The sequence below is a fragment of the Pieris brassicae genome, chromosome 13, assembly GCF_905147105.1.
Source record: "Pieris brassicae chromosome 13, ilPieBrab1.1, whole genome shotgun sequence".
Lineage (NCBI taxonomy): Eukaryota > Metazoa > Arthropoda > Insecta > Lepidoptera > Pieridae > Pieris > Pieris brassicae.
The window spans coordinates 2,855,998-2,872,382 of record NC_059677.1 but is presented as its reverse complement, the minus strand read 5'-3'; the positions used below and the strand labels follow the sequence as shown (position 1 = coordinate 2,872,382).

The window sequence follows — 16,385 nt, the reverse complement described above, 5'->3', positions numbered from 1 at the left end:
TCAAAACGTAATGAATAACTGGAATTCAAATTCCAAATAATTTTCTATATTAATTTAATGGTAATAGTTGGTGGACTCATCATTTTCCGCACTTCGACTCATAATTGGTCCGTTGTGCGTAAAGTACTGGCTAAGTTAGCCAGCCTAGCTCCTTCCACAAGCACAGAAGACTTCTGTGCACTTAATTAGTTAATTTTGTGAGATCCTGCACAGAGATTTTATATTGGGTTCCAATTTCAGTCTAAAGTCTCCATGTTGTGTTATATCCAGCTGTCGATCAGCCCTTAAAATTCAAATTACCCCCATCAGGTGCTTGAGCCCCACGGTGGGAAATACTGCTTAACCTAAACATGTTTATACTTATAAAGGATACCTATATAATAGGACAAACTTTTTATCAGCTCGTACATACAATTCTATAATCCTTTGCATATCTCTACTTTTAGGCCAGTAGAACGTCAACGAAAGTCATTTTCAAGAGCTGTCTAACTATTTTTCTGTATGACATATGGTTATGGTTTGTGAACTCAGTTTCCGCTCTTAGACGCTCAATAGGTCCGTATTACAGCCTAGCTCCTTCTGCTAAAGCCTCCTTCACGCTTCACGGAGCGACCTCATTGTTCCGAGGATTTCTGCACGTTGATTAGCCACAGCCTCGCAGTCCAGGACTACGTGGGTGACTGATTCCTCTGCGCTGAAACAGCCTCTGCACCAGGGGCTGTTTGTCGCGCCTAAGATAAAAAAAATGTTAATTAAGGAGACGATTGATCATTGCTTTGAGATTAATTCTATTAGCTATGCATGTGTGTACATATGTGTATGCATATTTACAACGAGTCTGTTAAAGTTTTCGATGTTTACTTGCTGTTGCGATAACTATTCAATTATAAGCATTGTTCGTGACCTACCTTAAAGGCCGGCTACGTACTTGCAAAACTTTTGGTGTTATGTCCATGGGTGACTGTAATCTTAACTTAACTTTAAGCCAATTATTATATATATTTCAGATACACGGCATGCTTCGTGTAATAATGAAGCCGTTGATAACGAAAATTCCTTTAGTTGGTGGTCTCCAAGTGTTCTTCTTAAATAATCCGTCCATAGACTTCAATTTAGTGGGAGCAGCTGATATTCTGGATATGCCGGGATTCAGGTTAGTTACGCCATTGAAAATGCTGTTAAAGCTGGCTGCGGTTACGCAGTGATGTACCTATGCCTTGTGCGTCTTCTCAATCTTGTCATGCGTTCTAATCATCACTGTGCATTTAACACTGTGAAGGAAACATCGCGAGAAAACTGCCGAAAGAGTCAAAGTCAGGCACAGGAGGCTGATCACCTACTTGGCTATTAAAAAAATGATCACGAAACAGGTGCAGAAATTTGTTAATTACCTACAGTACCTGGTGTAGATCCTATGTTTTATGCACAAATAGGTGTTAACATGGTTCCGCATCACCTCGACGTCGGTCATTCCACAACTGAGCGTTTTTAAGACAGTTTTAACCGAACACCACCACTATGTGGAACCAGCTGCCCACTGAAGTATTTCCGAACCAATTCGACTTAGGGTTCAAGAACTGAGTACAATTTTTGAAAGGCCGGCAACGCACTCGCGAGCCCTCTGGCATCGATAGTGTCCATGGGCGGCGATTTCACTCAACATCGGATGAGCCTCCTGCCCGTTTGCCTCCTGTTACATAAAAAAACCATGTGTGTGTACTTATGTACACGCGGTAGAAGTCCTTCGTGCGTTCTTTGGCGTACCAGGATGACAATCGTTTGTAGAAAACAAATAAAAAAAAATTCTACATAATTTGAATAATGGTCATTTTTTATATTACAATGTTGACTATGCTAACTGTAAATTTTTCCCTAACGCGCCAAAAAAAGTATAACTTCAAAAACCCCAACACGCACAAATACAGTTAAAAGCTGTATTTATCTGAAAGCTTATAAACGTTTCAGTGACATTTTACGTCGTTGCATCATTGAGCAAGTGGCTAAAATGATGGTGTTGCCAAACAAATTGCCGATCAAACTCAGCGATGAAATACCAACTGTCGACTTACGGATGCCGGATCCTGAGGTAACCAGCTGTTTATGGTGTATTTATATCGGTCCAGGTCTATGTGGACCGCCTTCGTCCAATCTTCGCGATATTTAGGCCCCAATGGAGTCGCCAATTGACAGGATAACAAGCTGAAAGTGGTCAGTACGCTCCGAAGGTATCCAAGTAACATTACCAGGCTCTCGACTGGAATCTCCAATTCCAATGGACTGGATATGTGGACCATTGTAGAGGCGAAGGAAGCTGGCACGTCAAAAGACCTGCCTGCCTTTCTACGCAAACCCTCTGCTTTTGAGGTTTCAAATACCTAAGGTATATAGAGCCATACATGAAGATACTCATCGCAAATCTACTAAAGAGATTTTGACTAAACTAGGACTGTTTCCAAAGTGGGGCTTTGTATGAAGGTTTTTCACGATCTGACTTTTGTTTCCGTGAAATTTGTTGTTCACACGCATTACAGTATCGTACAAATTTGTTATTTTTGAAGACAACTCGGTATGGGAGAAATCGCAAAATATGTTGAAGCCAAACTTGAAGACGGCTGGACCAGTAGTTTTCATTTACTTATTCCTTGAATTGAGGAAGGTGTCTATGGAGGGAAAACTTGGAAAAAAACTAACTTTTATTCTAAACTATAATTATTAAACTATTTAGGTTTTTAGTTTTAAGCAAGTTTTCTCTCTATAGACACCTTCCTCAATTCAAGGAATAAACGAAAATTACTGGTCCAGCCGTCAAGTTGGGCTTCAACATATTTTGCGATTTCCATAAAATTGCTGGTAAAAAATAAAGTATTACAAATGTATTTTCAGGGTGTTCTTCGCATACATTTAGTACAAGCCCAGAACCTTATGAAGAAAGACGTTTCGATGATAGGTATGTTTGTATTTTTACCGAATTCTTTTCGATTGTACACATGATATTGTCTTTCGAACAAGGTGAAAAATGCAGCGATTGCGTAGATCTGTATGCCCATTATTAATTTCCTGTAATTCTTTTTTAATAAAATCTCTCCATCTTGAAATAGTCAAACTATCCAGTTGTAAACTCACAGAATAAAATTAAGCTAGATTTAGATTTTACACAAACCTTTCTTGGCATGACTTAAGTAAAATAACACAGACAGCGCACGCTCTCACGCACGCACATCCACGTATTCATACTCACGCGTACGTAAGATTCCACGATTTCTTTTGACATGTACCAAGCTGTAATTTTACCCACAAAACGGGCTCCCTGGTGGGGGGACGAGCGCTGAAGGGGATGCAGTACCTTTTACGCAAACATTTTTTTAAATACATTGTCTCTTTACTAAGACTTTGGACATTACGATTTTGACTTACTTGACGTAATTTAAGTATAAACTGATTTACTAAAAAGGATATTTAACATAAGACAGTGTCCAATAACACTACTTACAGTCTCTATTAAGGAGAAGACACTCTTTTCTTGTGTTTTTTTTATTTTGCTTCACACACACACACACACAATTTAACACTTTTTCTATTATCTCACTAAACCCGTGGGTATATGTAAAGGTTTAAACCGTCTTTCAGGAAAGGGTAAGTCCGACCCTTACGCGATAATAACAGTTGGAGCCCAGCAATGGAAGACTAAACATATAGATAATGACGTCAACCCAAGATGGGAATTCTGGTGTGAGGTAAGAATACACTGTTATAATTGCAGTTTTATTTGCACTGGGTCCTAAATCTGCTTTTTCAAATGACTGAAAATTAAGTTTCAGTAGTTTTATACGTAAGGACTGATTTAGAGATGTTATAGATACAGAAATGTAAATTATGTGGGTAGTGCTAAAATTCTTTTGAACTTTTTGAAATTGCAGACTTAAGACGATGGTTATGGTTGCACTAGTTATTGAATTATATGAATGTTTTGCCAGGTAATTCTCAATATGACGAGAACTGGAATTGACTAACGATTACATATGACATGCCTTAAGAGGTGTACCGACTTGACGGGTCTAAAAGAGTGTAGTTTTTCAATTAATACCAAGGGTAAGAGAATAAAAAAAATGAACTAAAGTGTTTTATTTGCTTGCTATTGGTCAACAGCGATTTGAAGATTTTAGTATTTTTTTTTAGTATATTGCATCGCAGTATTACCAACTGCTAGTTTATATAATATTGAGTCTAAACGTAAAAAAAAACTCAAAACTTCGTGAGGTACCCTCTATTGTAACAATAGTAGAAATTTTTTTTTTTTTAGTATATTGCATCGCAGTATTACCAACTGCTAGTTTATATAATATCGAGTCTAAACGTAAAAAAAACTCAAAACTTCGTGAGGTACCCTCTATTGTAACAATAGTAGAAATTTTTTTTTTTTAGTATATTGCATCGCAGTATTACCAACTGCTAGTTTATATAATATCGAGTCTAAACGTAAAAAAAACTCAAAACTTCGTGAGGTACCCTCTATTGTAACAATAGTAGAAATTAAAAAAATATATTTTTGTGTTAGAAAGTCGGCACATCTCTTGTTACATAAACGCATGTTTACTTGTAGAGTTGTTTTTTTAGCGAATTCAAGATTTTCTTAACGATTCGTTGCTAAAATTTCCTCATTTGCTATTACTTAGTAGATCAGTTAATGTTAAGTTGGACAAAGTTAAAAATAGGTTTTAATATAAGAATCTGCTGCATAGCAAGACGTCACTCAACATTTAAGTGCACGCAGTGTTGCATCATACAATCCTGACCCAGACCCGTAAACTGAACGTTTCTGACTATATAACGTTATTGGTTTTGGTACGGTTAAACACCGCGTATATATAATATTTGGGCAACCTTTGAGACTAATATTAGTTACAAAAACTAAAAAAATGGGATAATTTTTAAAAATAAAGTTTTGATGCGGGTAGATCCAAAAGAATATAACAAATATCGAGTAGGGATATTAAAATTAATATGGTGAATATAATTTTACTAAGGCACGTGTTATGCAATCGTTGGGTCAAGCGTTGGAAATTGAAGTTTTCGACAAGGATGATGGCAACGATGACGACAAATTGGGCAGGTGAGTGGTGTCGGTAGGCATGCACTGGGTTATGTAATGGTCGCTAGATGTCGCAGAAACAAAGAATAGAATTCATTTTATCCGCCAGGTGTCGGTAAAACGGATTACAATGTTTGTCGGTAAAACCGTATTCTTTAACTTTTAAATTATAACGGATATAATAAAATGTCCGCTTCTTATTGAAAATATTTTAAATTGGAAATACCATTAGCCTAGCTTTTGATTTTATTTCCTTATAGTACCAAGATATATTCCAAAAACTAACAATTCTTCCTGAAAATATTGAATACAAAGTAGTGGAAAGTCACGCACACGGCCACACGTGGTCTCCGTTGAATCAATGGAATACGTTCACAGTTAAAAAAAATAACCTATATTAGACCTCTTTTGGGGGCACGCTTATTCTGGAAAGTTGTGTGTCCATAATAATTTGTATGATTTCATTTAAATTACTTTTATTTATTTAAAATACCAAATGTTAGATGTCAAACTCATGTTTTTCTTTTCAGTTTTATGGCATTTTTCGATATTTTCTCGTAGGTCTCTCCTATTTAGGAAATTTAGAATTAGAAAAGTTGTATAGTCATTTATCTTGTATTTCTAATCTACTTAAAAAGATTGATTTGACGCGCAATTTTATTATATATTAGGTTAGGTTAGTTAAAAAGATTGATTTGACGCGTAATTTTATTATATATTAGGTTAGGTTAGTCAAAAAGATTGATTTGACGCGTAATTTTATTATATATTAGGTTAGGTTAGTTAAAAAGATTGATTTGATGCGTAATTTTATTATATATTAGTTTAGGTTAGTTAAAAAGATTGATATGACGCGTAATTTTATTATATATTAGGTTAGGTTAGTTAAAAAGATTGATTTGACGCGCAATTTTATTATATATTAGGTTAGGTTAGTTAAAAAGATTGATTTGACGCGCAATTTTATTATATATTAGGTTAGGTTAGTTAAAAAGATTGATTTGACGCGTAATTTTATTATATATTACGTTAGGTTAGTTAAAAAGATTGATTTGACGCGCAATTTTATTATATATTAGGTTAGTCTGGGAGCATGTGGTACGGAATTTCGGTAGATTTTCATACTCATAAAACACGTTTATTTCAGACTTTTCTCCAATTCTCTTACGAACGTTCATTTTTCATGTGTTTTGCGAGATTTTGCGGCAATTACTATTGCTTGCTTGCTTTACACGTTGTTAATTCTGATTTACATTAATTTAAATAAAAAAAAAGGTTTTGACATGTCCAATTGCATGTATTATATTTTGGAATGAAAAATCAAAAAGTAATGTTATTTCAATCTTACTTTCGATAATGATAATCTGGAATTGTAATTTGATATGTACGTCAGAATTGACAACATGCTTCTAGCCAGAGATAATCTGCGTTCTTTGATGCATTCGCTTAAACCTCACAGCTTTCTACAATGCTTTTATCTTTAGGCAAATACAGGTAAAGTATAGTAAAAAGTACTATCAGGATGTAAGACCCCCAGAAACATATTTTAATAATTTATTATACGTAATATTTTTATTAGTTTTAGTCCTTATGAATTCAGAGCTGACTATGTTTTGTCTACGGTAGTCACAGATAATAAAAGATTAAATTTATATTAATAGAACGTTCAAAATACTTCTTATGTGTGTCTCTTCTCGTTTTTGTGAAAAAAGAAAGTGCTTCAAAGTTTATCCCACTGATTTAGGCAACGCTGGATGCGTGCTAAAATAGGACATGGGGTGTCATTAGCCCCCCTATTAAAAAAATGTCTGGAGGAAATGCATTTTAATGATAGCCTATATGTATTGTTTTAAGGCGTTAATAAGCTCAAGAAAGAGTCAGGTGCTGCAATGCGAACTATGGGATTGGGATCCAGGGATGGGAATTCAGAACGATGACTACCTCGGCAGGTCCGTTCCTCTAGGTTATGCGTTTTGGTCTACTGTTTTTGGCTTTGCGCTTAAGAGAAAATAAAACCGCTTTAAAATAGCCTCTTAAAAAAGAGTTTGAGAAGGAGAAGTCTCACCCTCGATTGGCAAGTAAATATGGCTTTGGCAATTCTTTTTTATAACTCAAATATTGGCGAGTTATTTCAGTAAGCGATTAGAATTTTCAGCGAACATTTTCGCCTGTTAAGGGCTGAATATCAGTGATGCCAACTTGGTGTTTTCCTTTGGGGAGTTTAGGAGATACTTTATTCTTACAATAAACATATATTATACGAAACTTCTATACAATTTTTATTACTAGAACGCAACCAACAAACTAAACCAAATATTAACTCCGCGTGGCTATAACTTTTTTTAAATTTATTTATTTCAAAGAATAATGCAATAAATAATGTGTTAACTGAAACCGCTGTGTTGTGTATAAATGTAACCATAGCAGTCTTGTTTAGGAGACAAATGCATATAAAAATAGCTTTCCATTTTATTTTCATATTGGTTAACGTAAGGCTATCTAACTACTGACTGGGTAGTACATTTATAAATAGTCTTAACGTTCTTTTGTCGTATACGTTGTTTGCTTACGAAGCACAGAGCCGAACGCGTCCGCTCGGGTCTGTACGTCTCAATTCTGTATTTATGTCATCTCAAAGTGCTCGACTTGAAGATATTTATTTATTTTTTCTGTTATATGTCTATGTGCAATGTTTAGAAACTGAAATATCGATAAACTATATTACTCCAAGATCGAAATTTTAGACTTCTTGAATGTATTTTTAACATATATTTTAAATTATCTCTAAAACCCAGTGTACAACTAAAACTTTACGGGTTTTTATTCGATATTTAGAGGTATTTGGAGTTGGTTTAAGGAGGAGCATACTGTAGGAGTTGGCATCACTGCTGCTTTTTTTCGCTTTAGCAATAAATAAAACCATAGAACCTCAAATTTATATTCTGTTAAGTAAGGATCGAGTTGTGTTTGCTTGAATAGTCTAGTCTAGTTTAGCAAATAAACAAGTATCGCCATCTAGTTTTTTATGTCAAACTCTTTTCATCACATGGTCTACATCGGTTTTATTTTGTTGTCCATTGATGCGCAAAGCCAAAAATTATTAATTAATTAAATAAACATTGTGTAACGTATTAAGTCGGGTAGATGGTAATTTTACGTGTGAGTTTTGTGTGACAGGACAGGGCTTTGATAATTTTGTGTTTGTTTGCTTGTGTGTTTATATTGAATTGTGGAACAGTCGGTCCTGAAAGAGAGCGGGGCGCAGGCTTCCGTCCGCCTTTATGACTGGGATCGAGCCGGGAAGGACGAAAACCTAGGAAGGTGTAACTTTTTAACTCATAAACAAGTTTCATTAAATTAACGAAAATTATCGCGTATTAAACTTTGTCTGATAGCTGACCATGCGTTGTACTCCTGTTCTGGTGTAACCGAGTATGAGGTGATATTATTTCAACCGTGATTTACTTTGATGTGTTTGCTTCCTGCTAATAGATGATAAATCTTTTATTAATTGGGTAAGGCCTTTACAAACTTCTTGTCCAATGGCGAATAAAGATTGGCGAAGTGTTTTGTGCTTGTTGGACCGTTCTACGTACTTGATTTGAGAACTCTGCTTTTGTCTCAATAATGAACTTATTAATTGGCAGACTTCCATACTCTTATGGTTTTTCTCCAACCTTCAGCTGAGTTTCTTCAGGCCGTCGTTCTGTTGAACTGAGCGTCTATTAAGGAAGATATTGCCGGGCCAGCTGCCCATTGAAGTATTTTCCAACCAATTCGACTTAGGGTCCTTTACGAGACCAATTTTAAACGGCAACGCACTCTGGACTCTGGCATTGGGAGTGTCCATGGGGTATCACTTAACTATAGGTGAGCAACCTGCCCGTTTGCCTCCTGTTCTAAAAAATAAATGGCATATATAGGCTTTTTTCAAAAATGTTATATTATTAAACAATACATAGCTGTTTTAAGCCATTAATTATGCACTATTAATAATATTTGTAAATGCCTTAGTTTATATATTAAAAATAAATAATTTGCATCAAGAGATTACCGTCATACGGTGTGTATGAGGTTCAGTTTCACACCGACACACGTGTATGTAATATTTGTTCAAATTTCGTAAATGTTTCAACCTTTTTGTATTATTATATATATTATATTTACCATATTTATCTTTACAACTAGTTGTAGTATTACGAAATAAATAAAAATATAAAACTCTTAAACAAATGGGACATGAAAAGAATTACTTGACACATGACGGCACTTTGCCTATGTTTTTGCATATTAATTTTGCCTATTAATAACTTCATTGAGAGTTACAGAGCCTTTGGTGACAAAAGTACCGGCATATTTTTCGCTTTAAAATCAAAACAAATAATCCCCTTACTGAATGAAGTCCTGGCTTTGACAACGCCTAACCTAGAGTCTCGGTAAAGGCACAAAGAAAGGGTATCTTTAAGTCTAAAAACGTTATTGAATTTCTGCCTTTATTCAATTCTCGTTCCTGTAAATCCACTTCTCTAGGCATTGTCTCTTGCGAACTAGGGAACTGTGGACCTATCAAAAAGAGACCTTACCCTAAAAGCCCGCATATAGATCCGGCAAACATCTTGAACTAATGTCTTTGCCTGCGCAGAAGCGATTTTTAGGTATCACTTGAGAGTGACGTGTCGATCGCGTGATTGTCAAATCAGTTGACGTTTGTGTCCCGCGCTGAGTACGATGAGCGAACTTTTCCCCACTCCCTTGCTCAAGAAGTTTGCCGGTATCCATACCCACTCTAATGGGTGGCATGAGTTGCGGTAACTGTATATCGCTTGGCCTGGGGAGCAAAGTCGTGAATTTTCGGGAAATATATAAGAGGGGGAAATGTTATTATTTCTAGGATAAGTACATTAAATATATATATATACAACTTTGCTATATTTTCTTCTATTGGACGATTTGAGCATTTTTGTTATGTATTTAGTGTAAATAGATAAAAAATAATGTACATTACAGTAATTCATCTAATTTGACTGAAGAACAAGAGCGTTTTACGATTGTTTCACTGTTAAAACAAAATTACGGATGACACAGTAACCGCAAATTTTGACGGTAATTTTGAAAGAAGGTTTAGGACGTTGAAATGTTATGACCCTGGTGACATAGAGATTATTAACGCTCATTATTTGTTTTTAAACCGTCGCATTAACTTTATATGATAATTTTTTTTAAAAATTGTACCGTAAAGCCAAATAAATAAGGTTTTTTTTTAAATGTACGCGATAGTTTTCTACAGTGAAACTTGAAAATCATAATGCATCACACATATAGCACGATGTACAATTGTCATGTTTACGAATAGCGAATTATCGCGAGGCCCCACTACTGCGTTGCGTTGCGTCGTCGAATGTTTTTTATACATGCCCCGTTACACCGTCACAAGAGGTGAAGCAGGGGGGACTTGATGCGACTGCATGTATACCCTCTTGCGTTGCGACGTTGTGCATCGACGCAACGCAGATGTAGCATACAATGCGTCGATCAGATGCGACGACGCAGCGCAACGCAGTAGTGGGGCCTCGCCATTAAAGTCGTGGAGTGAAGAAATGAGACACACAATTATGCTTGACACGAAGTCACAAATAGTCCTTTTCATAATTATTATTGACACATTTGATTTACAAATTATCACGTTTACGAACATGATGTAGAAGGAATGAATGCCAAAAGTTTTACATTTTTATTTCAATTTGCTGACAATTCCACAGCAGCACGACCATAATGTTTTAACGGTTTATAACGCTACTTTTAGTTTATTGCGCATTAATATTTCTGCCAACTTTACTAATATTGGTGTGTTGATTTTTCAAGCTAGCAATTAAAGCACTAGTCATTATATTTATTTCAAGAGATTCAGAAACGTGACATCACATTTAACATATATGTCAAAATAACACGAGATAGAAGTCTCGGTTCTGATTCTCTTAGGCGTGTGAATAATCAAAATGATTTCTTATAGATGTTCTTTGGATATATCACAAGTTGTGAGCGCTGGACGACTTGATACCGTGAGTATAGAATTGCTGAAAATGTATTTAAAATGATAACACAGAATAATTTATACGTAGAAAATATTCTACTCCGCCACTTTCAGAAACGAATTTGATATTGATACTTATCTGTATCACCCGTCAATTGTCATGTAATCGTTTTTGCATTTAATTTGTATTGTCTATTAATTTTTTTAAAATTCGAATTTCAAAATTTCGTGGGAAAATATTGAAGTTTTAAAAAAAGAATCATATGCTATAGAGATCCCGGATGGGACACATCACTCTCGGCTTTTGGACGGGACTGACGTCTCATCGTACAGTCGCTAATATTTTTATCACTCTGTATGAAAATCATTAGTTTTATAATTACATAAATAACCCGGCTTTTGGACATTTTAAAAATATATAAATTTATCTAATAATTTTTGAGTTTGTTTATTACAAAAATACGATAGATTTTTTTTTTTCATATTTATTTAAAATATTTCAGTGGCAAACTCTACAACAGGCTAAACATGGAAAAGTTCATCTCCGCCTCTCCTGGCATCGTTTGTCCACGGAACTGGCTGATTTGAATCAGGTAAATACAATAAAAGTAGTTTGTCCCTTTTTTCATCGTTTATAGTATTTTAATCGCAATCAAAGATCTAGTTGTCCAGAAGAAAATCTCACACACGTATTGTTAGGCTTGTAAGTGCTTTGCTGGTATTAGCCCTGAGTCGAATTGGTTTGGAAATGCATAGGTGGCGACGTCCTGGAAAAGCTGTGTTTCCACCACCACATGTATAGTGTATACATAAAATTATTTAATAATTTCCAGGCGCTTTTGGAGGTGCAACTCATCAAGAACTCGGAGCTTAGTACGGCCGTGCTGTCTGTTTATATCGACTCATGTAAAAACTTACCAGTAAGTAATAAAAGTTGTTTTTCGTAATTTTTTAATAAATGAAAGATTTTTGCTTAGTAAGTCTTAATAAGAAATTATATATATTAAAGCAGTGTTGGCCTAGTGTTTTTCATGTACGATTCAATTTTCTAAGGTCGTAGGTTTTATCCCCGGCTGAGTACCAAAGGACTTTCTATGTGCGTATTTAACCCGCTAGTATGTAGGAAAACATCGTGAGGAAACCTTGCCTGACAAGTGTTTCCTAACGTGCGGCCAATGCCCCACTGAGGTGCAATTTTTGTAAAGTGATTCTATTTGAAAATTTATTAAAATTAATTGGAATTTTAACGAAACTGCAAAAGTGTCATAAGGGCTTATACGGTCGCACAACTCCAAAAAAGTACATTGTTTCTTTGTTCTTGTCTTAGTTTCTTGAAGTATGGCGAATGGAAAAAATATATGGTGGAGTTGAGTAGTTTATGTATCCATTTTGAAAGATCGATACACGATTTAATTTAGCTCGATAGAAAAACATCCAAACATAGCCATTTTTTGACACTATGAATTCATTTTATGACGAAAATGTATATAGAACATGATTTTGAAATGTACACGATATATTTTATCGCAAGCCAAGTAATCCATTTCAGAAAAAAAATTGATAAAATTACATTAATTTAATGGTTTACATAACTAATTGTTATTACGGGCCGGCGCGCCTCACCGCTCCAGCTCTGCATTGCGTACCGCAATCCACACCGAGACACTGACGCAATAATTCGTGCTGTGATAGTGCCTTAAGTGAACAATTCATTTTTTGATGTGAAACATCTATAGCCGCACGTAAAACCGATGTCTGGCTTGGCGACGCATGCCTATACGATGCTATATATATACAGTCTATATGAAGTCACTGATTAAACGAATTAAGTAGTCACGATTTGAAATAAATTCGTAAATTTTTATATTTAATTAAAATAAATGTTTATTCAATAAATAGTCATTGATATCTGGAAAAAAATCGTAATATTTTATTTTATCATTATGACATATTTAGTTCCTATCACAATATGTTCTTTTCTGCATATTACTTTTACAAAATAATGTCGATGTTTCACATCTGCCAGGCGTCCCGTGACGGCTCACATTTTTTTTCTATGTTGGGATTGTAAGATAAAAATAGAAATACGAGTTTTAGAAAGACTGGCAAAAAAACTTCGGATTCATTCCATTAGATCCAAAAAGATGGCGTGTGACACGCACAGAAGCTTAATCATCTAATAAAAAAAAAACAAATGATCTCGAAACATATCGCGAAAACTGAGCCATTGGTATATATCGCAGTAAATTAGTTAAATCAGAGAGTTAATTGAATCTCTAGACAGTTAATTAAAGATCGATATTCAGTCGTCGCTAAAGTGAGTGACAAGTGAGTGAACGAAACGTTTAATGAGTTTCCTAAACGTTCCTAGGCAACGAGACTAACCTAACATAACCATTTACAATAAAGCAAAACATGGAATTTCCAAGCTCAGTTCTTCACTATCACACCGAAATAACAATAAAAAATGAAATAATCATGGCGGAGTCTTGTTTTACATTATTAATCAACACGCTGGCTTTCGGTCAGACGGATAGTTAAGTTCGACGCTGCTTTATTTAAATCAAAATGCTAGTGACATTATTGACATTTAATTGACTGTCTAGAGATTCAATTAACTCTCTGATTTAACTACTTTACTGCGATATATAAAAGCGTCTACAGATATCTGAGGCTCAGACCTCAGGTTACAGCGCTCATGTTCAGTCGAGGCCGCTAATTATCTATTCCAGAATGCCCGAGCACAGTCGAAACCCGACCCGTACTTACAAATAACACTGGGAAAGAAAACTGAGAACACGGCCGTACAAATGCGAACGGACTGTCCTGTTTATGAGATCGGCCATTCGTTCCTCGTTCACAATCCAAATATTGATATGTTGGAAGTAAAGGTAAGGCTTGTTAATCAGCTTAAAAGATTTTATTGTTAATAAATTATGAACTGATAAATTTCTTACCGATTTTTGTTGTTCGTAACATTCGTAATTTGAAGCCAGCCTCTCTAGTCAAGATGGCGTCGTACCATGTGACACGTGGTTGGTTGTAAACAAACGTCAAGCATTTTACGCTTTATTACACAAATACACATTCCTTTCCATTCTTCAATTCTTCCTGAAGGAGCAGGAAGTGACCACAGATCTATAACTGCTACGTTCCCATACCTCTCTCGCTTCACCTTCTCATGATGCTCGTCGGTTATTAAACTTGTCCCTGTCTAATACCCCCTGGATTTGGTCCAGGTATATAGGATATAACTGGGGAACGAATTTGGGCCACCGTTATTCGAACGCCATTGTTAAGTTTTTATAAATAGGTACCTCCGACCTGAAAAACTAAAATTTGTATTTGAATGACCACAACTGTCATGTATTTTAGAATACATGATAGATTTTATAGATTGGACTCCGGATGCTTCATGCTTTACACAAATTGATTCCGTCATTCCCTTGCAAACAAGGCTCGTCTAGAAGCAAACTGGAGTTTCACTCCTTCGTTGTGGACATCTCCAGGTGTTGCACGATTTGGATTTTCTTTTAAAACAGCAAAGAAGAACTCCTGCGACGGTTAAATAGGAAAGTGTACGTACAACAAGCTGCATCTCATCTTCGCATCAGGGGGGATAAATTGCTTGATGATGATGAGGGTTATGTGGGATTCGCTTGCTCTAGACCAGGCGCAGTAGAAGACCCAACAGGCCCCTCCACGCGACCTACTACCGTTAGACAGTTAACCAGCTCAACTGGTCTGTTCTCTCCAGAACGATAAAATATTATCCTTTATAGAAGTTTGAACGTTCGTTTCCAGGTCATAGATCAAAAAACGGGAAATCAACTGGGGATCCTGATGTACTCAGTCGCGTCGTTACTCAAACAAAACAACCTTACCATGCTGCCCCAGCCGATAAACCTTCAGAAGTCTGGACCAGAATCCAAAATCATTTTGGCGTTGCAGTTAAAGGTAATATCTTAACCGCGCTGTTAAATCTGCGGGTTTTAACAGCAAGTTTTAACCGTGCCTTTAAACACCCGGTGTCTTTAACCGTGTTGTTAAGTATGCGGGTTTTTAACCGCAATTAAGGTAATGAATATAAGGTACGTTAAAAAAAGATATCACAACAGATACTGAAAGAGGCGGTGAAAGAAGATTTAGAAGAGGAAGCCGAGGCTCCACCTACTCCTGAGCCACTTCCAGCTGCTCCAGCACCTGATGCCACCGATGCTGCACCACCTGGTATGTAATCGCTAAAGGTAGCGCTGGTAGCGCTGTAATCATATTTTCGTGTATAGTAAGACATTATATATTAACCATAAATCCATTAATGAATTTAAAATAATGACGTCATTAACATTTATTCAGTCGAATAATTTATTACAATTAAAGAGCAGTGTTGAGTGGCTTCAGCGTGCGACTGTCACCCCTGAGGTCGTAGGTTAGATTCCCGGCTGTGCACCAATGGATTTTCTTTCTATGTGCATTTAACATTTGCTCGAACGGTGAAGGAAAACATCGTGAGGAAACCGACTTGTCTTAGACCCAATAAGGCGTGCGTCAGGCACAGAAGGCTGATCACCTATTTGCCTATTCGATTAACAAATGATCATGAAACAGATACAGAAATTTGAGGTCCAGACCTCAAAAGCTTGTAGCGCCACTGATTTTTGTTTATTTAATTACAATGATTAACTGCTTTAACGTGTGATGAGAAGCGTGAAAAAGTATGAATTTTTGAAACGAAGATAAATAAAAATCACCTGAGAAAAAAATCCCTATTTTGTGTTTTTTTTTAGATGTGTCCGGATTCATTAGTAGATGAAGTTGTATCTTAAGCAGATCGCCGAGATGTATAGCTCTCTATGTCTTATTATATCTAATTGGAAACTTTCTCATTTGCCATCCTTTCATTAGCACCATGAAGTCTCTCAGAAAAAAAAATCTTTATTCAAAAAAACTTCCTCGGTGTTGATTAAGTACATAATTTGTTTGTTTATATATTCACGCTGGTATAGGCAGAGACCACACATCTCCACTTGCTACAGTCTCTTCTTCTCTCGCTTCATCTTTAAGGACATGCTCGTCGGTTATTCTACTTTTATCTTGTCCCTTCTCTAGTACCTCCTGGATTTGTTCCAGGTGCGACAAGGCCTACTCAACTCGTCTTCACTATCCACGTTGTATATCCTACTTGTTAACCGCTTCTCATTCTTTTCTCCATAACCAAGCATTTCCTTTCGTATCCTTATCACTACGTTCTCTCCTACGGTGCTC

General features: G+C 36.0%; 1 protein-coding gene across 3 annotated transcripts in view; it reads left to right on the top strand.

Annotated features, from left to right (window-relative positions):
* LOC123717617 (extended synaptotagmin-2-B) overlaps positions 1 to 16,385 on the top strand; it is a 31,751-nt gene that overhangs the window by 9,389 nt on the left and 5,977 nt on the right. For 2 of the 3 annotated variants that reach the window (XM_045673696.1, XM_045673698.1), the window contains 11 exons: positions 1,008 to 1,153; positions 1,966 to 2,086; positions 2,884 to 2,947; positions 3,628 to 3,734; positions 6,944 to 7,038; positions 11,100 to 11,148; positions 11,624 to 11,713; positions 11,954 to 12,040; positions 13,853 to 14,011; positions 14,925 to 15,077; positions 15,239 to 15,350. In XM_045673696.1, the coding sequence (XP_045529652.1) occupies positions 1,008 to 1,153; positions 1,966 to 2,086; positions 2,884 to 2,947; positions 3,628 to 3,734; positions 6,944 to 7,038; positions 11,100 to 11,148; positions 11,624 to 11,713; positions 11,954 to 12,040; positions 13,853 to 14,011; positions 14,925 to 15,077; positions 15,239 to 15,350 (1,183 nt within the window). Of the gene's footprint in view, positions 1 to 1,007; positions 1,154 to 1,965; positions 2,087 to 2,883; positions 2,948 to 3,627; positions 3,735 to 5,024; positions 5,111 to 6,943; positions 7,039 to 11,099; positions 11,149 to 11,623; positions 11,714 to 11,953; positions 12,041 to 13,852; positions 14,012 to 14,924; positions 15,078 to 15,238; positions 15,351 to 16,385 lie in introns of all 3 variants that reach the window. The other variant, XM_045673697.1, reaches the window with a different exon arrangement.